Raw genomic sequence first — 24,532 nt, 5'->3', positions numbered from 1 at the left:
TACGCACTACTTTGCTATAGTCGTTAAACGTGAGCTCGTATTCGAGTCTATCACCCAGCACGGCCTGGTAAAACGGCGCGTGTCCCGTGAGCAACTCGAAGTCGAGCGGCACGCAGAATCGATTCCCGTATGCTCGAGCGATGGCCTTTTCACCGTCCGATAGCTTGCCTTGCTGGTCTTGCGTGAAGACATACCCTATGCGCGCCCGGGTTGATTTGCTGATGCCCTGGTACACATCATTGACTCGTTCTCTCTCGCTTTTCCAGAGATCCCTGTAGCAGTGAAACACGTCGCTGTCGTCGATGCTCAGCACCTCGTTACCGCTGATCTTGACGGTCGTTTTCTTGATGATGGCTCGCCCCACGTTCCGCACTAGTTCGCGTTTGTCGTTGTCGGAGGTCAACGTGATATTGAACGCCAGTCGAACAGTGCCTGGTACAATGAGGTCATTCTCACCAAGGTTTGGAAATCTAACCAGCAGAGTTTGATTCTGGTCTATCTTGCTGGGATTGTTGGTGATGGTCACCGACTGACGCACGGCTCTGGCTCCTAATGGCTCTCTCAATCTTCTGAAAGGATCTAATTTTCTGCCGTACATTATTATATATAAACGAAATATATTTTTAATACTAAATAATGGATGAAGACATACCTATGAGGGAGATGTGGGATGATACTATGGATGATACAGGGGCCGATCAGGAGACCTCATTCAGTAATCCGGCTGTCGAGCAGGAGATCTCATTCTCACCAAGGACCACACTCATGAAGGACACCGTCGACTCTTATTACAAAGCAGTTGAAAAAAGAGACAAAATCAAACCGTTGTGGCGAGACTATACCAAGTTTACCGTTGATGACCAGGGCAAGCTGCGTTTTTTATATAATAACCAGGAGATCGATCTCATGCATCAAAAAACGAGTAAACCGCTTGCTTTATCAACACTGAGCGGTCGACATGGACCTGGTTTTGTCCAAAATGAACTAGGTTTCACAGAGTACATTGACAAGCGACGTAAGATTCCCCCGAAGGTCAGTCAAGATCTGGAAGTCATCAGGGACGCCACATCGGTTCAAAACATGACTTATGATATTGAAAAGGTGTTGGCCGACTACGAGAACAAGCCCTTCCCGGGTTTCGAAACTACCTTTCGGGAACTGCGGGGGTTGGACCTGTTGATGCAAACCATTCGTGGTCAGCTCTGGAAAAGCACGGCCAAAGTGAGTGAGATAGACGACCACATCGCCCGTGAAAAGACCAAACTCGGTGAAACTGAGGACGAGTCTCTGAAAGCCACCATCGAGGAACGAATACGAAATTTGGAAGATGAAAGGCAGGTCTGGTTGGAGACAGCGTCCGGCTACAAAGAAAAGCTTCGATCCCAGGCCAACCGTGTGCGGGAAACCATCAATCAAGTCCTCTACCGAGACACCACGTTAGCAGACAGGATTCGGATATTGTTCCGGGAGCAAGGGATCACCATCGCCAGCATTTTGACTGAATTTGGTTTCATCATATCAACCCTGGTGGTGTCACTGACAGGGGGTACTGTGGTGCCTGCCGGCGGCGGAACTCCAAGTGGCGGTGGAGGTGTTAAAGACTGGATGAAAAAACTCGGGGAAGGCCTAGCTAAACTGGCTGGTAAAGCCGCCAAAGCCCTTCCCGGCATCCTGGGTAGTATCGTCTCGTGGTTGTTGAGCGCTCTGTCTAAAACTGCCATGTGGCTCAGTCAAAACCTGTGGGCAGCCACCGTCGCCGTGGCGGGTCTGGTGTACGTAGCGGCTAAAAAATCTTTAACCAAATAAGTCCCAAAGCTACCCCACCAACCACCAGGGCCGTTTTACTATCAATATGCTGCTGATAGGAGGTCTGAATATGGGGGGCCACCTCCTGTGGTGTTGGTTGAACTTTACCAGTTTCACGTGGTGGGATGTGTGGGATATAGGTGGTGTTAATATCGGGGTTGATACCCAACTTTTGATCCTTCGTGGCTATGACTATTTTGTTGTTATAACCCACCACTTTTTTTACTCTCAGTTGCATATCACTCGGAGCCATGTACAACCCCACGCCGAACACGTAATTGACTTTCGATCTGGCGTATTCTAACACGTTTTGGTAGCGTTCGATGGCCCGCGGGAGATCAACTGGAGAATTGATAGCATCCTCAACGTTGGAAACGAACTGTTTCTGAGTGTCGTAAGCAGTTCCCTTACCGAGGATGTTGGAACGCGTCATAGACTGCGCACCCAACAGCGCCCACACGTACGTTCGAATCGAGTCGTTCAAGTGTATTGTACCAGCACGAGTGAATTCTTTCGATGTTTTTGAGATCATTTTAGTCCAGGCTGTGGCTGCATCAGGATTGGTTTGCTTTATACAGCTGACATGGATCTGTTCATTCGTTGTGGGGCCTGTAAATGTATGACGGTGTGGGTTGTATGAACCATCTTTAGAACCGGCCTGATATGTTCCGCACCTGTAGAAGTACACGAGAACTATACCGAGACCATGGTTCACACCAGGAAGGCGAAAGTCTTTATTCGTTGGAATCTCAAACTCCCCACAAACACGTTCATAAGCGCGTTTATCATAGGGGTTATTCGTCATACTCCACGCTTTATCTTGGGGAAGAGGAGCACTTATTTCCTTCAATATTCGTCTCGTTTGATAATAAATATGAAACAAAATGACTGCCTTACTCAGTTCGTCTATACCGTAGTCTAGTGTCACACCCGACCCTGTCGTCGCACACCACACAGCAAAGTTGAGTTGGTTCTGCCAAAACTGCATTGGGTTTTGATTCCAGTTTACCACCGCCTGCGCGTTATTAACGGACACGACATAGTTTTCAAAGATATTAATAAAGGTTGTTTTAAACCCCGTACTACCTACCACCACGATTTTCAAGTGTGCTAAGTCCATATTATAATATATAATTTATATATTATAATATGTACATAACACTTCCAGGAATAACGAGCGGTGAGGCCGTTCAGCTGACGCACGTGATCGATAACACGTCAGGCCAACTCGAAGTCGCACTCTGCGATATCACCTACCTACCGCAATGGACTAACATCAATATCAGCAACAATAAGCTGTTTGTCAGTGGAACTCGCAGCCAGATAACTGACGGCTACTACAGCGTGTGCTCTCTAAACGACGAGGTCTTCAAACCCCTGGGAGCCGAACTCAAGATGAACGACTCAAACGGCACAGTGGTGTTAATCAACAACGGAAGAACCTCATTGAGGCTCGGCCGACCATTAGCGAGGATACTCGGTATGTCTCCTGACGAGATAAAACCAACAACAACCGTCACAGGCACGAAGTTACCCAATCTAGTACCGTACCGAGAGCTGTACATTCATCTCGGTCAGGTGAGCACAACGTACAACATTCAAGGAGGTCACCCTTCCACTATACTGAGAGCAGTGCCGGTGAAAACTGAGAAATTCAACGACGGTAGAACCGAGTCGTTTTCACCACGGCAGTACAAGAGATTAACCCAGGGCAACATACCTGAGCTAACAATATCGGTGTTAGATATAAATCATAATCCTGTAAATATAGGATACCTCAGCTTAACTCTTCATGTAAAATGACCAGCGCACAATGGCCCGGAGTGAAAAAATGCGTCAATATCGGGATCTCCGACCTCGGAGACACGCGCGGTTTCGACGCTCCCGGAGTAGATGGTACATCGTACGCCTTTCAACTGAAAAACAACATTTACAAACGCGTTGAAGTCCCCTCCGGTGGAGCCCTAAGTGATATAATAGATACCACAAGAGCAAAAGTCAACACTAAGTACGCCCTTGTCAACACCGGTGATAATAACTGGATAATATACCCATCGTTCGGGGGTAAACTGTTCGACTTAGACGATGTTGAGAGCACTACCGTCGTCCAAAACAAACCATATATGCTCGTCTTCACCGAAGATGACAAGTGGGTGTTGTTACCCGATAACGACGACTGGTTTCTCAATATTAGACTCGTCTCTCCCTACGTGTTCACGGATAACAAAGACAACCACCTAAACAAAGTCGTGAACAATGGAACCCTGCTCGTGGCTTACGTCCCAACTCAGAGACGTAGCGTAGTCGTCAGCCCACTCGACACTATGGCAGCCCACATGCTATCGAGTTAACTGACAATACAAAACGTGAAATTGCAGTTGGTGTCTGAATTCGAAGGCGTGGTCACTATACTAGAGAGTCTACCGGCAAACTCAACACTGATCATCAAAGTCTACCTAGGGGAACCATCGGGGAATGATGTCGAGATCGTGAAGGGGATCAAACTCGGGTGGGGGAAACGACACCAGTATCAAGTTTGCAACGTTTACGTGCGGGTGGGTGCCGACTCCAACACCAGTCTGCAGGGGGTCAACGTGATCGTAGAAAACAAGATATCACTAACCAATATCTTACTGCCTGCCAACATACACTTCATGGGTATGAAGTGAACTATTATCAAAAAACCAGTTGGAAATTATATCGTAATAGTATAATAATGGCCAGTCATCATCCCAACACTACGCTTAACGACCTAGGAGATACGGAGGGATTCGATCAGCCTGGTGAGGAAGACACCTTATATATCCTGCACTTCAAAGACAACGTGTACAGACGGGTGTTGTTATCAGATTTTAAAGAGCCCAAATGGCTGATCAACTTAACATTCACCTCACCTTATATCACATTAAAAGATGGGGTGGAAGAATTGGAGTTGGTCTCTAAGATTAGGAATAACGGTATCTGGCCCGGGGATTTCATTCCGGAGAGTGAATTATACATGATAACTATTGGTATCGAAAAAAATAGGTTAAAGTCTTTAGCAAAAAATAAATTAACATTTAGCAATAATGCTTATAGCAGATATCTTGATAGAATATTAGTCCCTTTCACACTCATCATAGAAGTCTTCTTTGGTTTAGACAATGAAAACACCTCAAGAGTACACCAATTTTTACCCGGGGTGTCAATACACTGGTTTGACGAACACCAAGACCAATATTGTCGTATTGTTATACAACAGGATCACGCGGGTCCTATAAACCGCTTAATAAGCCTCAGTGGGGTTTTTATTGCAACAGGAAATTCTATTAGACTCTCACCTATTACCCTGACTAATAGTCTAGATCTTGTGGACTTCAAATACATTAATAAACTTTTAACTGAAACCCAATTAAAATATCTTTCAAAATATATATTATAGGATGGGCCTGTACCTAGTCGTAGAGGAAGTAGCGAAGACGTTGGAAACCGTAGATGGGTTCCGCTTGAGGCAGTTATGTGATGTGAAACGTCAACTAGAACATGACCGTGACACGCGGAAAGCACTATGTAAGAAGTACAATAGAGCTTTCAATATCGTGGACGGGGCTGACACTACCCTTATGGCAACCAGCATGGGACTAGGGGCTGCAGGTGTTGGGTTGTTAACAACCATCGTGGCTGCACCTATAGTGCTAGGTTTTGAAATAACAGCTGGGATAGCGGGGGTGTTAGGGTTGGCGCTTAAGTTGGTATCACGCAGACTGCATCGTAAGGCATTGAAACACGACGAGATCAGGGTTCTGGCCGAAGCAAAGCTGAACACAGTGAGTGAGCGTATTTCCACGGCACTCTCTGATAGTAAGATCTCAGAAGAGGAGTTTCGTTCAATCCTCTCTGAACTCAAAAAATATAACGGAATGAAACAAGATATTCGATCCAAGTCTCGTAAGTCTGCTATCAGTGAGGACGAGAAAAAAAAGTACATAGAACAGGGGATACAAAAAGCCCAGCAAGCCTTTATTACGAACACCAAAGAGATCATAGGCGGTTCACGTTAAACTGTTTCATCGATATAAACGTGACATAGGCACCCAACCTTTTTGTAGTAGGGGTAATAGTAGCAAGAGCTAAGAGCTCAACCAAAGCCTTATTTAGTAAATAAGGCTTTGTAGAGACTTTTCTTGAAAGTGTTTTAGAACTGTCATTCCCTATACTACTAAGCAACAATAACAACCGAGCTTGTCAGTGTCCACAGCAACAGGGTTTCTTGAAGTACGCCTCAGATTAAGGGGGACATATTACAGGCAAATTGATAGGTCCGAAAATTTTACAAAATGTATGCAAGCACCCCTTCTACCTCTTTCAGAGAACCTCTGCATGGTTTGTGACGCCAAGTTTTATCGGTTACATAATTTAAAAAGCGAACGTGAGTTGAGATGGGTTCGCACAACCTCCCAGAGTAAACACCTGATTGGATACAAAGCCAGCCAAGGAAGGTAATTTATCCGGATCTACAGCCGTGTGGTTATCCGGATACCAGTGTGTAAAATGTCTGTCTGTCTGTCTGTCTGTCTGTCCGTAGAGGTGCGTGAAATTCTCAAGTGACGCTTTCGGGTTTTAATTAAATTTAGAGCTGTTAAAATTCCATAATTACCTCTAATATCAAAACGCAATAGGTTATTCTCCTGAAATGTGTTCGCTGAAAGGGGAATACCCCGCTGTACATACATCTCCCTCAACAGAAACAAAAATATGATTACTTGATTGTTGCTTGGAGCAGAACAGCCGTACTGAAAGTTCGTGATGACAATGTGAGCGCGAAAAGAGAAGAAAGTGATGCCCACGTATCAGTCAGGGTGCCATTGACGATCAAACGTTTCTGATTGTACCACTGAAGAAAGTTCAAATTACTAACAAACCCTTCGTGTGTATTCGCCCTTGTTTGAAACTTCTATGTTTCGCTTCTTGCGAACCTCCTTTGCGGTTGATAGAGCAGTAACATCATACCTAAAGACATTTCTGTTCCTTTCGTACGACATTAAATCATTTAAACAAGGACCAGTCGTCTCCGCGTCCAATGCTGCGTTGGAAATCCATGTTCAACATCAGATTGATTCTTTGACAGGTAATACAATTGCTACAGCGGACAAGAAGAGACAATGAGGTGGCCCACAACGCGGGAAGTACTGTGCGGTACGTTTCATCGTCATCCACCCCTTATCCCCTTCTATGTCTCTCCCACCCTCGAGCTCTGTCTGTCTCTTTCTCTGACCCGTGAAGGTTATTTCATATTTTTTTAGTTCGTCGTCACATTTAAATTTACTCCAATGTTTTTCAAAATGAATAGTAGGAATGGGGATAAATGCATTTATAAGGTATGTTTTCATTACTTTGTGTTTAGAATGTCATGGTGGATGAGCCGGTATACTTGTACATTGTACTTTTAACATATGACACTCTGTGACACTCACAAAATAGTCTTTGTTACAGGTACGGTCATATTGTCATTATGTATACTGCTGGGGGTGATGGTCACGGGAGTGAGAGTCACGGAACTCCACAGAGTGCTGCCAGGTAAGAGAGTATTACATGCATTAATTTTTGAGAAGTCAGTATAGGAAGAAGACAACGTACAGGCCGATATACAGACACTATCAGCTGCTGCAATCGGAACCTAGATTTGCATACTATTCTTGTATAAACACAAGATACCCTTATAGCCAATCATCATGCATATGAAAGTTCGAAAAGTGTCACATCTTGTTTTGTAAATAATGAACGTAAAAATAGTAAACAATGAATCTAGGTCTGTGTGTTCACACCCATCTGTCCAAACTGATGTGACGTGTATGCGTCACAATGCTGTGGGTGAGTGAGGTTAGTTTTACGCCGCACTCAGCAATATTCCTTTTATATGGCGGCGGTGTGTAAATAATCGCGTCTGGACTAGACAGTTCTGTGATCAACAGCGCAACAGTGATCCGATGACATGTGTCAACCAGGTCAGCGAGTCTGACCACCCGATCCTGTTAGTCGACATATATGGCAAGCATGTGAAAAGTGTGTTTATAAGCAACTCGTTTTAACTAAAATCGACTAAATTAGAACACTATTACAATAACCTTGTTTACTAAAAGTGCGCTCTGCTCTGCAGAATAGTAAATGTTTGTCTACACAATGGATCAAACAGTTTGACCAAATGGCCAGTGAAATCTTTTCAGATTTCTTTTGTGCATGGTTTGCAATAACGATAGATCATTGCCTATAGCTATCCTGACACTTGACAGAATGCATTTCTATGTTTATGTAGTGTTATCATCTTGATCAAAGTTCATTGAAAATATCATGATAACAAAACACAGAGGATGAAAGTGATTAATTTTTTCTTTTGAAACAAGTGCCTTGAACATATTTGTGTCATGTTGTTGTTTTTTTAAACTGGGAAAATGTCATGATAATTAAGTATGATTAAATATGATAATTATTGTTATTGATGTAACGTCAATGTTTTTGATTACCAAACTATCCCAGTACAATCTTAATTGTTTATTTATTGGGCATATTCCGAATCAAAATAGAATCTTTTCTTTTTGACTCTACTGGGCCGATCCATTATAAGAATAGGTGTCAGCGTGTGGATTTGTTGTGCAGTGAACCGGAAATGTTGTTAGCTATGGGTGTCTAAGTTTTGTGACGTTACCGCAACTCCGATACGACAGTTGTAAAAGACGGCATTGGCATTACATGACTATTCATTACTTTTGACGGTAGACTATTCCATTGACCTACTGTACTTATAACATGGGATCTTTTGAACGTACTTGATGTGCTTCATATCTAGAGATGATATGTCAATGCTTGTATCATCTAACAATAGACGTTTCAATGTTTTCATTTCCTTGGCATATATAAAAATGATAGTGGCCCAAGAACTGACCCCTATAGAACTAGAGAACTGGACTACTAGCTTTACTTGTTGTGAGTGACTCTACCAAACAGGTTGTTTTATGATGTGAAAATATTTAAGTTAAACATCAATATAATTATCATAATTATCAGGTATAGAACATGGTTATTATCGTCAATATTTGGAACTGGAACATAAGTATTCCACGGCTCGGAGTTTTCCCAGTCCGCATACCATATACACTCTGTCTGGGTTCAAATGACAACCATGAATGATTAAATTACTCGAAATAGGGATACGTTCACAAAACATAAATGACAATGAAGCGTTGGTGCCTTCAAGGCTCATTTCGTTCCTGAATGACGGTAATACGTTTATTGCCTTGCTGACCTGACGGCGATGCATATGCAAGTATACATACATACCAAATACATTGCACGAATTGCGTTTAATTATTTGAGGTGAGGTGTGCTGAAACTGTTCAGTTTGAAGGCTACAGTTGTTGTTGGATTACTTGCCTGTCCGACTGTCTCTGTGTGTTTTGTGTTATGTGTCTTGACATGTGTTTGTGGGGTTTATTCTTTTTGTTTATGTGCACGTGCGTGTACGCGTATATGTGCTTTAGGAGAGAGATGGTAGGCGTTACTGGTTCTCGTTCCACTTTACCTGGTTTATAGTGTTAGTCCATTCACCCTCAATGCCTGCAGCATCAGTGTTCTACATGGATGGGGTGGCAAACACATTAATTTACTGTTCCTAGAGTATGTACATGTTTAGATGATATTATAAGGTACAGGTATTGGGTTCCATATGGACATACAATAACAGGATCTACCATTTCAACATAATATTCAGTTTTCACGGGAACCTCATATGTCCGTGTTAACATGGACCATCACGCCATATGTTTCCAGTCATTGTGTTCACTGCCATGGATGCTGCACTCACACGAAACATATTGGCAATAAAAGGCAGTTGTATAACCAGTTAACAATCGAAAAAATACTACTTTCCATCAACATGATAATAATCAATAAACCCATGACTGAGCATGTAGAGAGTATGAAAGGTTAAACAAATCTAAATAATGAACCACATTTACACAGATAATAAATGTATGAAAATGACGGTCATAAGTACATACCTCTGTAATATTAGATCCAATTTGTTAAAAAAAAGTATTCTCCTATTTTAGGACCTACGATGGCCTTACGATCAAATGGTCAGCACATTTCATTTTGGTCTGGTTCGTTGTTGCACACAGCACTATTCCAGCTATCTGGCAGCGGTCTGTAAATAATCGAGTCTGGACCAGACCATCCAGTGATAAACAACACAGGCATCTATCTATCTATGCAACTGAGATACGATGGCGTGTGTCAACCAAGACAGCACGCCTGACCACCTGACCAGTCTGACGGCAAGCATGGGTTCCTAATCACAAATTCTAACATGGATCTTCACAGGTGGAAACAAGCATGGGTTCCTAATCACAAATTCTAACATGGATCTTCACAGGTGGAAACAAGCATGGGTTCCTAATCACAAATTCTAACACGGATCTTCACAGGTGGAAACAAGCATGGGTTCCTAATCACAAATTCTAACACGGATCTTCACTGGTGGAAACAAGCATGGGTTCCTAATCACAAATTCTAACACGGATCTTCACAGGTGGAAACAAGCATGGGTTCCTAATCACAAATTCTAACATGGATCTTCACAGGTGGAAACAAGCATGGGTTCCTAATCACAAATTCTAACATGGATCTTCACAGGTGGAAACAAGCATGGGTTCCTAATCACAAATTCTAACACGGATCTTCACAGGTGGAAACAAGCATGGGTTCCTAATCACAAATTCTAACACGGATCTTCACAGGTGGAAACAAGCATGGGTTCCTAATCACAAATTCTAACACGGATCTTCACAGGTGGAAACAAGCATGGGTTCCTAATCACAAATTCTAACATGGATCTTCACAGGTGGAAGCAAGCATGAGTTCCTAATCACAAATTCTAACATGGATCTTCACAGGTGGAAACAAGCATGGGTTCCTAATCACAAATTCTAACATGGATCTTCACAGGTGGAAACAAGCATGGGTTCCTAATCACAAATTCTAACATGGATCTTCACAGGTGGAAACAAGCATGGGTTCCTAATCACAAATTCTAACACGGATCTTCACAGGTGGAAACAAGCATGGGTTCCTAATCACAAATTCTAACATGGATCTTCACAGGTGGAAACAAGCATGGGTTCCTAATCACAAATTCTAACATGGATCTTCACAGGTGGAAACAAGCATGGGTTCCTAATCACAAATTCTAACATGGATCTTCACAGGTGGAAACAAGCATGGGTTCCTAATCACAAATTCTAACACGGATCTTCACAGGTGGAAACAAGCATGGGTTCCTAATCACAAATTCTAACATGGATCTTCACAGGTGGAAACAAGCATGGGTTCCTAATCACAAATTCTAACACGGATCTTCACAGGTGGAAACAAGCATGGGTTCCTAATCACAAATTCTAACACGGATCTTCACAGGTGGAAACAAGCATGGGTTCCTAATCACAAATTCTAACACGGATCTTCACAGGTGGAAACAAGCATGGGTTCCTAATCACAAATTCTAACATGGATCTTCACAGGTGGAAACAAGCATGAGTTCCTAATCACAAATTCTAACATGGATCTTCACAGGTGGAAACAAGCATGGGTTCCTAATCACAAATTCTAACATGGATCTTCACAGGTGGAAACAAGCATGGGTTCCTAATCACAAATTCTAACATGGATCTTCACAGGTGGAAACAAGCATGGGTTCCTAATCACAAATTCTAACACGGATCTTCACAGGTGGAAACAAGCATGGGTTCCTAATCACAAATTCTAACATGGATCTTCACAGGTGGAAACAAGCATGGGTTCCTAATCACAAATTCTAACATGGATCTTCACAGGTGGAAACAAGCATGGGTTCCTAATCACAAATTCTAACACGGATCTTCACAGGTGGAAACAAGCATGGGTTCCTAATCACAAATTCTAACATGGATCTTCACAGGTGGAAACAAGCATGGGTTCCTAATCACAAATTCTAACATGGATCTTCACAGGTGGAAACAAGCATGGGTTCCTAATCACAAATTCTAACATGGATCTTCACAGGTGGAAACAAGCATGGGTTCCTAATCACAAATTCTAACATGGATCTTCACAGGTGGAAACAAGCATGGGTTCCTAATCACAAATTCTAACATGGATCTTCACAGGTGGAAACAAGCATGGGTTCCTAATCACAAATTCTAACATGGATCTTCACAGGTGGAAACAAGCATGGGTTCCTAATCACAAATTCTAACACGGATCTTCACAGGTGGAAACAAGCATGGGTTCCTAATCACAAATTCTAACATGGATCTTCACAGGTGGTAACAAGCATGGGTTCCTGGCCGCCAAGTCTAACCCGAATCTTCACAGGTTGAGACAAGTTTGAGTTCCTGAAGACCAGATCTTGATGTTTGATCATTCCTCTGCTCAACATGTCAGAGGAACAAAACAAGAACTATGACATTATGTAATTAGTTTTTCGTTTTGATCCCCATTTCTCGACAGAAAATCACCCACAACACCACCGAACGTTCATTTGTCTTTGTGCCCCATACTCTATAGACCGCAGCTCATTATGTTGATCCCTGAATTGCCTGGTCCATGCTCTACTATTTACAGACCAACTGATGTTAAACAGCAATCAACAAGGATTTACAAACAAAATCTTGCTGAATTGCACGGTGACTTTATTATATATTTTTAATACATTTGGTACCGTTAATAATGTCGAGAGACTAATTAAAACCACTCTCATTACTTATTCTTTTTGAGACAGATTATTCTATAGAATTATTTTTTTCTCTGGTTTATTTTTTTAATGATACTAGTTCCTGCAGGAGACCACACTCTTCTGGACAACGCAAAGAAGAAAACAAGTAAGATATCATCATCGCCGTCAATATATATTAATTTTACTATTCGAGTTTAGAGATCTATTCAATCCTTTCACGTTTATTGTGAATGAATGAGTGGCGAGTTATACGCTGGTTTAAGCAATGACCATGCACAACAACCAGCCCTTCTCAAGTTACCACTCCACCCACGTTATGTGCATCGCAAATGCATCGCTGATAAGTCAAAGGCGCGACAGTCATTTTCCGTTATTTGTTAAACTTTATTTATTGCATCATGTGAGCAGCGACCATTTGTGTTAGCGTCGATTACGTAAAGAAATAGCTATTGATAGCCATGGTTTGTGTTAGCTACAAATGTTCAGCTTGAAAACTGTGTAAGTCGAAGAGGGTATAACGAGCGACGGTTGTTTCGAACTAAGATTACTGGTTGTTTTAGAGTTTGTTAGAACCATAGTTCACTGTACACCAGCATAACTGTACACCCAGCACAACTGTACTAGTAAATTACATTAGGGTGGCAGTCGTGTTTGTGGATTTAATCTAGTTGCGTCAGTCATAAGTTATGCGTGAATTTATTAAACTGTGTTCCCCAAGAGATAGAGATTGTACTAGGTCATATGATATCTCCAAGGAGATATCATTTTTTATTACCCATGTAGTCGACGCATGGGTAGCTGCACACTACGGGGCAGCGATGACGTTAGATGTGTAGACCCGTGAACAATAAAACATTTAAGACATATGTTTAATATATTGAATGAACTGTGTAAGATGTGACGAATCGCCACATAGAGGCAGAGGCAACACTTATATCAACACTCTGTTACGGTTAAGAATTTGCTGTGACAAACGATGTAAGAAATCCCCGTGATCCAGCAAGTCATAAACTTCACATTCTGTATTATTTAGGCAAAGAGAGCACGTTATACACGGTCACGAGTCAATTTCACAATACCGATTTCAATACGATACAAATGAGAGAAAATCTAAGGCAATGGGTCACAAAATAGATAGCAAATTCACCAACGTCTTAGTACGAGGAGAAACAGTTATGTAGAATGTCGGAATGAAACACGAAGAGCGGTCTGACAGCAGTTTCAGACGTTGACGGATATGTTGGCGATGTAACTCCAGTGAATGTCCGTGTTGCAACACGGCAGCCAGCCTTTTTATATATATTATTCAGTCATTTCCTGAAAGTTCGGGTACATATGACCATCGCCCACACTGTAGAAATCTTTAGTAGTCTCCCGGAAGTAGCAAATAGAAAACCAAGATCAGATAATTTCCAGAAAACCAGAATCCTAAAAGTGTTGACCATCTTTTATACGAAATGTGACCTATCATAATTACTATCAAAACACTAAACGTTGTGACCCATTAATAATTATTACCTAATTAATAACAAAAATATACAGAAAATACACACTCGTAGCAACTCGTCGATGACGGTATAAATATACCTCGGATATTTGTAACTTTATCAGTAAACACCTTGTTGAGAATCACCGTTTTTAACAAACGTTTAAAGAAAAGACGTTTATGTTCGGGTTAAACATTCCCTCTGTTTAACTGCAATGAAGCGTCTTAGTTGTACTTCCAATAAAATGTTTGATCACACCCAGACAAAGCCGACTGGTCACCTGGCATTGAACAGGTACATCGTGGGACTGTGTTGTGTCTTTGAACATTTAATTCAGGCTGCTTAACCGTAAGTCAAGGCATTTTTCATTCGAAAATATAATATCCAATGTTTACTACTGACTGCAGCACCACCAAGTCACAAGGCGAGATTGTAATGTTTGGATTTAAGCAGGTTCCACTCTCTTGGACACGAGGAGGGCAGTTGCTAAAGTACTGTCGAAAACAGGAAAACAAATCTTTTAGCTTTTACTCTGTATCCCTAAAATGTACACAAACTGCAAACAGGATATGTCTAAATAACCCACTTTGGCCTAATTTAGCATTCAGTAGGATGCGTTAGAGGTTATCCAGAAAAACACGCTTACTCGCAAAATCGGGCAAAATTATAGATGGCATTTAGGTCGCTCAGCCAGGTAGGACGAGGTACCTCGACTCTACAGGCACAAGGGGTCATCTCAAAGATAGTGTATGCCTCTTATGCATGTGGAATATGCCTCACCTACTGAATAACATCTTACGTGTCTTTTACTCATAAAGTTTTTGTTTAGACATCAGTAGATACTTGGTTGTGGGATTCGCTATTTTGTTACAAAGGGTTAAAGAAAAACGTTAATGTTCAGTTAAACACCCTCTCTGTTTAGCTGCAATGAATGAAGGGTATGATACCTGATACCCAGGAAAGTTTTAAATCAGCCATCGTAATAAATGTCTCAAAATATATAGGCGTCATGAGCACCCGAAGGTCGACGGCAGTGGATATTATTTGCAAATTATGATGGCATGCCATGTACTTCCCCAGTTTAATTCCCCTAAAATATTATCATATCTTAGCTGATACCTTTATCTCACAGACCTACCCCAGCCATCGTCTACGACACCTGCCCTGGTTGTGTTTTTGAGACGACCCTCCTACCTGTTTCATTTTATCGTGACAGTGAGACGCCACGGTAGCGAAATCCTGAATAGTTTCCACCTGAAAGATCATTTTTATGTCAGCTAAGCCTAAGTTGAAAATAGGCATTTATTTTTGTCTTGTTTCTTTTTGTTTGTTTTTTGTTTGTTTGTTTGTTTTTTTGTTGTTGTTTTTTTTTTTCGGGGGGGTGGGGTGGGGGTGGGGGTCGTAACACAAAATCGTCGTACACTAATTTGCATAAAGGCATTTTCCGTTTTAAATAAGTCCCTTTGGATTTAGAAAAAACACATTGCCCATTTCTGCATTAGTCTGTCCTCAGTAAAGACCTTTTTTACGTTTCTTATCTCTCTCCTTAACACTGAGACTGTAGCTTGGCCAAATTTAGTTCACACTTTCACATATCAGCTACATGGACTGAAGAGATAAATGTGAAAAACGTTGTGTTTTTTTCTATTTCCGATAGTATTTTAACACACAGATTATCCGAACACATAGCCAGTGCAAACTGCCATGCTCGTGCCGCTGTGAATGAGACAATTATGAAATCAGGAATCTGAAGCGGAATACGATTATACAAACACCACCGGGATGTTCAACGAACACGCATCGCAGTAGGCAATGACAAAATGACGTGAGTCGTTACGGTTGTTACCAAGGTACACGTACTAACGACCACGGGTGCTTGTGTCGGTGAGAAACAGTGTTAGAAAGACACATAGGTGTATAGCCCCTACCGAAGAAGGAGATATCATATGACCTAGTACAATCACCATCTCTTGTGGAACACAGTTTGAGATGATAAATTCACGTATAAATTATGACTGACGCAACTAAATTAAATCCACAAACACGATTGCCATATAGGTGTATAGACCTATATAGTATAAGGCAAAGGATGTAACGAAGAAACCACCCCCTCCTCAATCAAAGCAACTGTTGCATTTCACCACGTAAAATAATTTGAGGCCCCACAGAGACCTACAGATTTCCTCACAAAATGAGCTTTAAATATGGTCACAGTCGGATCATTATTTCAAAAGACTCATCGAAAACAGCCACCTCCGCAATTCCACTCAAAATCATGAATCAGCCAAGAATCAGCGAAAATTTAGTCTTTTAATTCGGTTATTAATTCCAGCCACGTTGATAGCACCTATGCAGGGCTAGATTTGATCGACGGCAGCATTCCACGGTTCTAAAAGCTTATTGCAACATCTACGTATCATTTCCTCAACAGAAAGCAGTCACTTGTCAGCCATAATTGGCCGTATAACTTCTGAAATAATGTTCCGATTTATAGCTCATTTTGTAGGGAAATCATCCAGATTTCGATCTGTATGCCTCAGCGGGGCCTTAAGATATGTTACAGGTAATATCTTCGTTACATCCCTTTCCTTTTATATGTTACTGGAGGGGGTCGATACACCTACATGCATGTGCCTTTTAACACTGTTTCTAAGCGACACACGCCCCTGTGATTCCGATCGGGCAGACTAGAACATCGAGATCTTCTTTATCGTACTGTCAGCGCCTTTGATCTTTCAGCGAATCTTTTTAGAATTATTAATACTATTAAAAAGATGAATGAATTATCTTATGAGTTCGGTGAATGTTCATAAATGAAAATTACATATATTTTCAGTACACGGGGAGAGTTCCACGGATATTCTTCTGAACGACTTCAAGACGAAACTGAAAGGTAAATTACTTCAAACACAGTAGTGATAAACAAACGAGATAGGGAAACATCAAGAAGCACCCGTGCAAGAACAACTCAACCATCACAGTGTATCACGAGCTAAAGTCATTACCGGATACTGTTTTCAGATATTCAGACAGCGGGATTATGGAAAGCTAACCCGTCTGTGCAACCATGCAGCCGGACAGGTGGATGTGAGTACATTATGGATACTCGTCTCCGATGTTTGTCAGGAACAAGTTGTCCAGACGGCGCAGCATTGATACATAACTTCAATCGACGCAAATGTGTAGCAATTTCGGTGGGGGGAGGGGGGATAAAAGCGTTCGCTCGTCACGCTGAAGAACCCCATTTCTGGTGTCCAAATTATACTGCTGAAATATTGCTAAGTCGTCGGAAAGCTCACTCACTCACTCACTCACTCACGAATCCCATCGTCGTTTTTGACCCTTTTGCAGCCTTGCCGTGCAATGACACGTCGTGCAGGAGGAGACCTTACCAAGAGTATGCGGACAGATTACGTAGTATCCTGAAGCCAATAGAAAGTGTGAACACAACCCTGAGGGATAACATTACGGAGATGATGAAGGTTAAGTCTCCTGTCAGGCGGGTTGTCATAGCAACTGGAGCGTCGTCCGACCACTTCCTTGAATCACAGGGCCTTGTTCGAAGCCTACATCAGAACGTGTTTCCAGAACTGCACAACTACACCTTCGTTTACTACGACCTTGGCCTGAATCCAAATCAGATTAAACAGGTAGATACCACAGGTAGGCCCAGTCTCGTAACACAGCTGGGAGGGTGATGAAACAAGCCCAAAGTGTAGAGATTCTACAAAGTATATCCCCTTTACGAAGTACATTGACTTTTGACTGATTCATTCGAAAATGTCACATTCTCATTCAAAATATCCCCGTTTATTGAAAAGATGAAGGTAGCGATATCTTGTGAAGCATGTGTTTGGGCTTATAGTTTCCAGTCTGGGTTTTCATGATTCTGAATATAGATACAGACAACATCCGTTATCTACTACGTGTTCTTCCACTCCCGTCTCGTGCACGTTTCACCCACATCTTGATCTCACTGTTACATTCTGTCATGAAATATATAAACTTTGGCAACCCCGGGTAAAATCAGCAGTTTTGGTGTCGTAGTGTATCTAAGACTGTCGTCAGTAAGCAATCACGACACCGCACGTTCACTTAATTCTTCGAAAATGCAAACATAAGAAAGATTCACATTTTTTCCCTATTCCTCATGAAAGCCTTTTATCGGATACTGAAAAATAATACGATTTTGTGGTTGCACTTGTTCCCAGTGTAAGAAAACTCAGACTCGGTAATATTCGTTACACTGACGTACTGATTTCAACAAGCCCCAAAGAAAGATCACGTCAGTCGAGCTTTGAGCGTCCTATGACCGTCCACTCAAACGCAAGACTGCCGAACTGATTTAACCAATCAAACCACAGCTTCCATTTTTTCAGAGTTTCTGAGTGAAGCTCACAACACAGACATGTGAGCTGCAGTATATATGCTTAAGGATTTCTGATGAAATGGTTACATTTGGCTTATATATATTACTACTCATCCACAGTTTAGACTTAAAGCACTCACGATGTGTTATTTGTGTGTATGTGGTTACCTCGAAAATAAATTTCTCCACTAACTTGGGGGAACCAACTACAAACTTTATGCAGACGAACTGCACAAGGGTCATATATAAAATTGCCGAAAGGCATGTGTAAATATCGTGCACGTGAACAACTGCGTTTTGGTGTTAAGGTTTCTTAAGAATTCGCCAATTTTCACTACATTTCATCATTTATTGAATTCATGACAATAATCTCTTCAACGTTACGATTTGTCTTACAAATACATCAGTTAATGTGTAAGCAGCACCAGTATGGAATATTTTGCAAAATTTAGATTACATTAGTTGACAGAGGTAAGTGGCTACATTTACATTTGTGAGTCTAAACGTCTGGTATTTAGTATATTCCCCAAAATGCGTCCTCGAATATTGATAAAAACGGTATTTTCAGCGACTGTTTACTAACTTTTGTTAATAACGGCACCAAGCATGTGTATCGCCCGGGAGCGGTCGTGTGGAAAGTAGCAGTCGGAATCGTTCGACTACATCCGTTTTTGAGGTAAACGTTCCCCCTGTGTTTCAAATTGTTAACTTTCGCAATTTGGTAAGCTGCCTTCTGATTGGTCAGTTCAAAAGGTTAGCTGATGCGACCTCCTACTAGAGTTTGTTAGACTCAGTATGAACAGTGTAACGAGTAAGACTTACACAGTCAAAGGCACAGAATTTCCATTTGTATGGCATTACGATAATTGTATAAAATCCGGGCAACGGGAATCCGGTATTCTTGCAATACACAATACAAGGGCTCAAATTGTTCCTCGCGAACAGCTCATGTAGTGCTAAAGAGGCAAGTAAAGGTGTCGGGTGGTTAGGCCTAGTGACTTGGTCGATCCATGCACCGAATACCAACTGCATTGATCGAGGCTCATGATGTCAATCACTGGACGACTGCTCCAGATGCGACTATTTCCTACATATACAGTATTTTCGACATACTCCAAATGTATCGTTAGGCAGCGGGTTCCTTTCAGGCAAACGATCAAAATTGTTTAAGAACAAAATGTTAATTCTACATACAATGAATGTATATTTCAGCTGAAGAAACACTGCCAGTGCGAAGTACGACGGTATCCTGTTGAGAAGATGCCAGCCATGCACAAAAAGCTCCGATGTTACACATGGAAAACATTCATAATTCAGGTACCCTTCTTGAACGTCGACATAACAGAGCTGGCTAGTAAGCGATGTCCTGCAATAGTTACAATGAATTATTTTTGTATTATTTGTCCTTTCCCTTTGACCCGTAAAGATACGGGTTAGAATTGGTTTTCAGTAACCCAGTGGCGCAAATCGATGCTCATGCTGTTGGTCACTGGATTGCCTGGCCCAGACAGTGTTATTTACAGACCGCCGTCATATTGTTGCATGCGGCACAAAATTACATTCACTCCTTTCTCTTCATTTCTCCGGTATCGTCTTTCCTCGCTCTGACTCGTGAAGGTTCCCGGGGTTGAATAGGCCTTCAGCAACCCATGCTTGCCATAAACGGTGACTCTGTCGTAAGAGGCGACTAACGGGATCGGGTGGTCAGACTTGCTGACTTGGTTGACATATGTCATCGGTTCCCAATTGCACAGATCGATACTCATGTTGATCACTGGATTGTCGGATCCAGACTCGATTATTTGCAGACCGCCGCCATATAGCTGGAATATTGCTGAGTGCGGCGTAAAACTAAACTCACTCACTCACTCACTTTCTTCGTTCTCCTGCGTGTTTACATTATTAACCAAGCTCACGTCACAAGTATAGTGAATCAATCTTTTTTCCGGTACAGAAAAAGTTTCTGGCCAACAGTACACTACATACATTGCTTTATAAACTTTCAAGGAAAATTGCGTTTTCTATGTACAAATGAATAGAAAATGTACATGGATAGTTTTTCAATTTCTTCAGGATTTGAACTGTTCAGCTGTAGTGAAATCTTGAGCCTGTTATTTGTTATCTATCCATATTTACATATCAACGTTTCTCGATCAGCAGTTCATGAGATAAGCATCTAAATCGTGTTAAACGTAATCTATACTTTTTAACTAGTGAAAATGGTAGACAAAATTCGGTATCGATATTGTTTTTTAAAACATTACTTTAGTGGCACATTTGCTTGAAATAGGTATTTGTCCTTGCCAGTTTTTGAAATACATGTCTTTTGGTCTTTGAGTAAATGACTTGATGAATTCCGGATGTATTTCATTTTCTTGGTTGTGCCAACTACCTCCAACTCCAGTAGAAAATAATAGCTGTCTCATCTCAGTTACACAGTTCTTCTGTCCATTTCTATCATCTAAAGGACTGGTATTTATTTCCCATTTTATTATAGTTTACTGGTCAGCTTTCCTTCTTATGTTTTCTAAATTTGTTTAGACATCTCCATTGTTCAATTTTCGGTTTTCAGCATTCTTAGTCAAACCAGTCATTATCAGATGTTTTGGTTTTCCTTAGTTCTCTCTTCATATCAGATGCGGCTAGACTAAGTGCCTATACCAGACAATCAATGCTTCTATCAATGTACGCAAATGCGCAGTCCACAGATTTATCACAGGGTTCTTGTACATTATCTGATGATATCTTATATCTGAATTTTCTAGTTTATTCTATCCTAAATGAATTTAAAGCCGGTCTTGCTTTCTGCATCTAATACATCACGTTGCTTGCATGATGCGCTCGTAATTTTAACATAACTGGGAGACAGGATGACTCTGTTCTCGATGTTACAACCATGTGACAAACAAAATCAAATACAGTTGCTGGGAATATTATATAATCAGTCACGGTGGCACCATTAAAACCGATACATGTAAAAATCTAAATTTTCTGAGTCAGAGCCACATCGTCCGCTCATTATCTGGATATTGAATACAGAGCATAAGCCAAGCAAATATTTGCCAGAGTTGTTGCCATATTGTGTATGCATATAGATTGATATCGTGTATGTATTTATTTACCTGCCAATACCACTGTTTCTTCGGTCGTTTCGGATATGTTTGTCAATTGAATTATATATTTCACACCATTCTTTTATCGGTGGGCAGTATTATGCCAATGTTAAGTTGTTGTTGGTCTCACTGTACATGTCAGCATTGGTCTTTGATGAAGGTAATGTAGTATGATAATTTAACAAAATTATGCGATTCCCTTAATAATATTGGCTACTTTATTCTTTCAGGCAAACATTCGATTTGGTGACATATTAATTTGGGCTGATGCATCAATTAGATTCTCAAAGTCCAGTATAGGACCGCTTCTCAAAGACGTTAACGCAAAGGGCGTCATCATGGGATTGGACTCGCCAGTTTACTCTGTCGCTGATCACGTCCAGAAAACAACAATCGACTATTTCGGTGAAAAAACATGTGATTTCGCCCAAGTTGGGGAGATGGCGGCAACGTTTCTAGCTTTCAAAAACGAACGTTTCGTCAGAGAGGCCATACTCAATCCGTGGATAGCCTGTGCCTTAGATTCCAAATGCATGTGTCCTTCCGACCCAGAGAAACTTATAGTGTGCCATACGAACTTTAGAAAATATAACAAGTGCCACAGGTTTGATCAGGCAGCTTTGAATATAATTCTAGCGAAGTTGTTCTGGGGCAACGAGCGGTCATTTTCTCCATCCACAAAATACTTTGACATAAAGAAAGAGGATAGAGTGAACTATTTTGATAAGTTAGGAAAATGATTTTCGGAAAAAGAGTTTGCGTTGTTATTTGTATGCAATGAAGATGTTAGAAGACAGTGGGCATATAATACGGTCGTCGTTATGAAAAAGGGGCGATATCAGATATATGATGCTGTGTGGTGTTACAACGGGACAATATCAGATATATGATGCTGTGTGGTGTTACAACGGGACAATTTCAGATAAACAATATGTGTGTAAATAAAGACTGTAAGAAAATGTCAAAACAATCTATGCACTTTATCATTAGTGAAGATGAAGGGGAATATACTGGCTCCTACAGATCGTCTATGGTGTACAGAATATTATTGTTAAGGTTATGCAGTGAAACAACTCCACGAGTCTGTATCGCGAACACTGGGGTGTGTGATGGACAAGGTTTGCCGGTCAGGGGACATGAACTACAGAGTGTTCACCCAGCAGTATAAACATATCATATACCCTGGGCTGAACTACTGCTCTGCCATCTGGGATGTCACCAAATATATGGAAAGGTATGTGGTTCAAAGTAGAGCCTGAAGATTGTTTCTGTGAGTCAGTAAGAATTCAGCGAATCCGGCAATGCGAGGCGACATGGGGTGGCTCCATCCCGCAGTACAGAGTCTACAGTCAGGTAGCTCGTGTGTGACCCAGGCTCGAACGGATGGAAGCAAACAGACTCAGTAATGCGATGCACCCGTTGACTAACACTGGAATAAAATCCCGGGAAAGGTAGTAGTGAAAATATTTGAGGAACCTAACTTGATGGATGTGCTGAGACTACCAACTCAGAGCACTTTCTGTATTATCAACAATATTAGAGAAAATCTGTCAAATCAACGTTTAAAATAAGTACTGGCCCAGTAGCCAAATGCTAGATGATTGTGAATTGGGCTAGTAATATATTGTTGAAGCTATTGCCACTAGCTAGTTGAAAATTGCAGATAATTTAGTTCTGTTTTTGTTTGTACAGTAATACAGTGAAGTCAATTATTAAGGTGTTAAGAGACCGCAGAAGTCTGGTGATCTAAATCTCAAAGATCGGTATAAAATGATGTTAATTGCAGGCCAGTGAAGTGTGACGTGGACTGGCAACATTTTTACTAAACTGGTCCTCATGGCCAGTGACTTTTCAAAAGGAGCTCATACACAAATGTCAAATACTGAATGTCAAATATATATGTATGTATGTATGTATGTGTGTGTGTGTGTGTGGTGCGGTGCGGTGCGGTGCGGTGCGGTGCGGTGCGGTGCGGTGCGGTGCGGTGTAGTTGTGTAGGGCTGTTTGTGTGTATGATGTGTGTGAATTATGTATTTTATTTATGTATTATGGATGTACATATTTTACTGATTTTACAGTATAAATATAGGTCAACCTTGGCCGTATATCATGCTATTGGTGTGGACTTTTTAACCTCGTTTTATGTATGTGCGTATAGCTATCGGCACTTTAATGAACAACTGTCTCTCTCTGTTCTTTGACTATGATATAAATACTACTACAACATCAGACAAACCCTACAACATGTTGCGAGAACGGAACAATATGAGACAAACCCTAAAGCATGTTGTAAGAACGGAACAATATGAGACAAAACGTACAGCATGTTGTAGGAACGGAACAATATGAGACAATCAGTACAACATTGGCATTGAGGTGAGGAGGCCAGTTGGTAGACAATGGTGGAAGGCCTAGAAACCAGAGATGTGCAGATGAAAATGTGGCGGTCTAACAAAATGTGTAACGATATATCTGATGGGGCTTGGTGGAGGGGTGCATCATACGCTGATGGAATGTGGGGGATTTATCACAGTAATTAGAGGAAAGAGAGTAGTATAGGTATTGAGGTTTAGGACCAGGTCTGATATAAGCCGCGATCTATGAAACGAAGCCTTTGTGCCCTCCGCATTGTTGTCCGTGGGTGCCGTGGAAATATGATCAGTTATAGTGTACAACTTTGCATTGGCTAGGATTCTGATTTCATCGTGTTTCAATGCCTTATGATGCAATCTGAGGGACACCAAACCTACCAACCCTACAGATCCCGCCACTGTTTCGATACACAATACTGCAGGCACTGCCACGATGGTAGACAGCAACCCAGCACCAACTACTTCTAACCCTATACTGGTCATAAGGGCAGTGTCAATTCCGTCGATAGTATCTGGGTATTGTTCTAACTGACATTTCATGTCACATAACTGTTTCAACCAGAATATGTCTTCAGTTTCCAGTGTCTTGGCTACATCCTCTACGACCGGGTACAGTCCCACTCTGTGTGCGTATAATAATC

At 41.4% G+C, this 24,532-nt stretch overlaps 1 protein-coding gene across 3 annotated transcripts in view; it reads left to right on the top strand.

Moving 5' to 3' along the window:
- Window positions 1-23,632, top strand: part of LOC137281172 (uncharacterized) — a 32,806-nt gene extending 9,174 nt beyond the window's left edge. The window contains exons 2-10 of one of the 3 annotated variants that reach the window (XR_010956726.1): window positions 6,155-6,284; window positions 6,914-6,981; window positions 7,279-7,362; window positions 12,648-12,695; window positions 16,874-16,930; window positions 17,059-17,124; window positions 17,389-17,700; window positions 19,619-19,723; window positions 21,750-23,632. Coding sequence is in view for 2 of the 3 variants with exons in the window: in XM_067812327.1 (XP_067668428.1) it covers window positions 6,948-6,981; window positions 7,279-7,362; window positions 12,648-12,695; window positions 16,874-16,930; window positions 17,059-17,124; window positions 17,389-17,687; window positions 19,619-19,723; window positions 21,750-22,259 (1,203 nt within the window). In the remaining variant the exon portion in view is untranslated. The remainder of the gene's footprint in view (window positions 1-6,154; window positions 6,285-6,913; window positions 6,982-7,278; window positions 7,363-12,647; window positions 12,696-16,873; window positions 16,931-17,058; window positions 17,125-17,388; window positions 17,701-19,618; window positions 19,724-21,749) is intronic. The other 2 variants (XM_067812327.1, XM_067812407.1) reach the window with 2 other exon arrangements.
- The last annotated feature ends 900 nt before the right edge of the window (window positions 23,633-24,532 follow it).

Source organism: Haliotis asinina, chromosome 1, assembly GCF_037392515.1.
Source record: "Haliotis asinina isolate JCU_RB_2024 chromosome 1, JCU_Hal_asi_v2, whole genome shotgun sequence".
NCBI classification, from domain to species: Eukaryota; Metazoa; Mollusca; class Gastropoda; order Lepetellida; family Haliotidae; genus Haliotis; species Haliotis asinina.
This window is presented reverse-complemented; position numbering and strand designations above follow the sequence as displayed.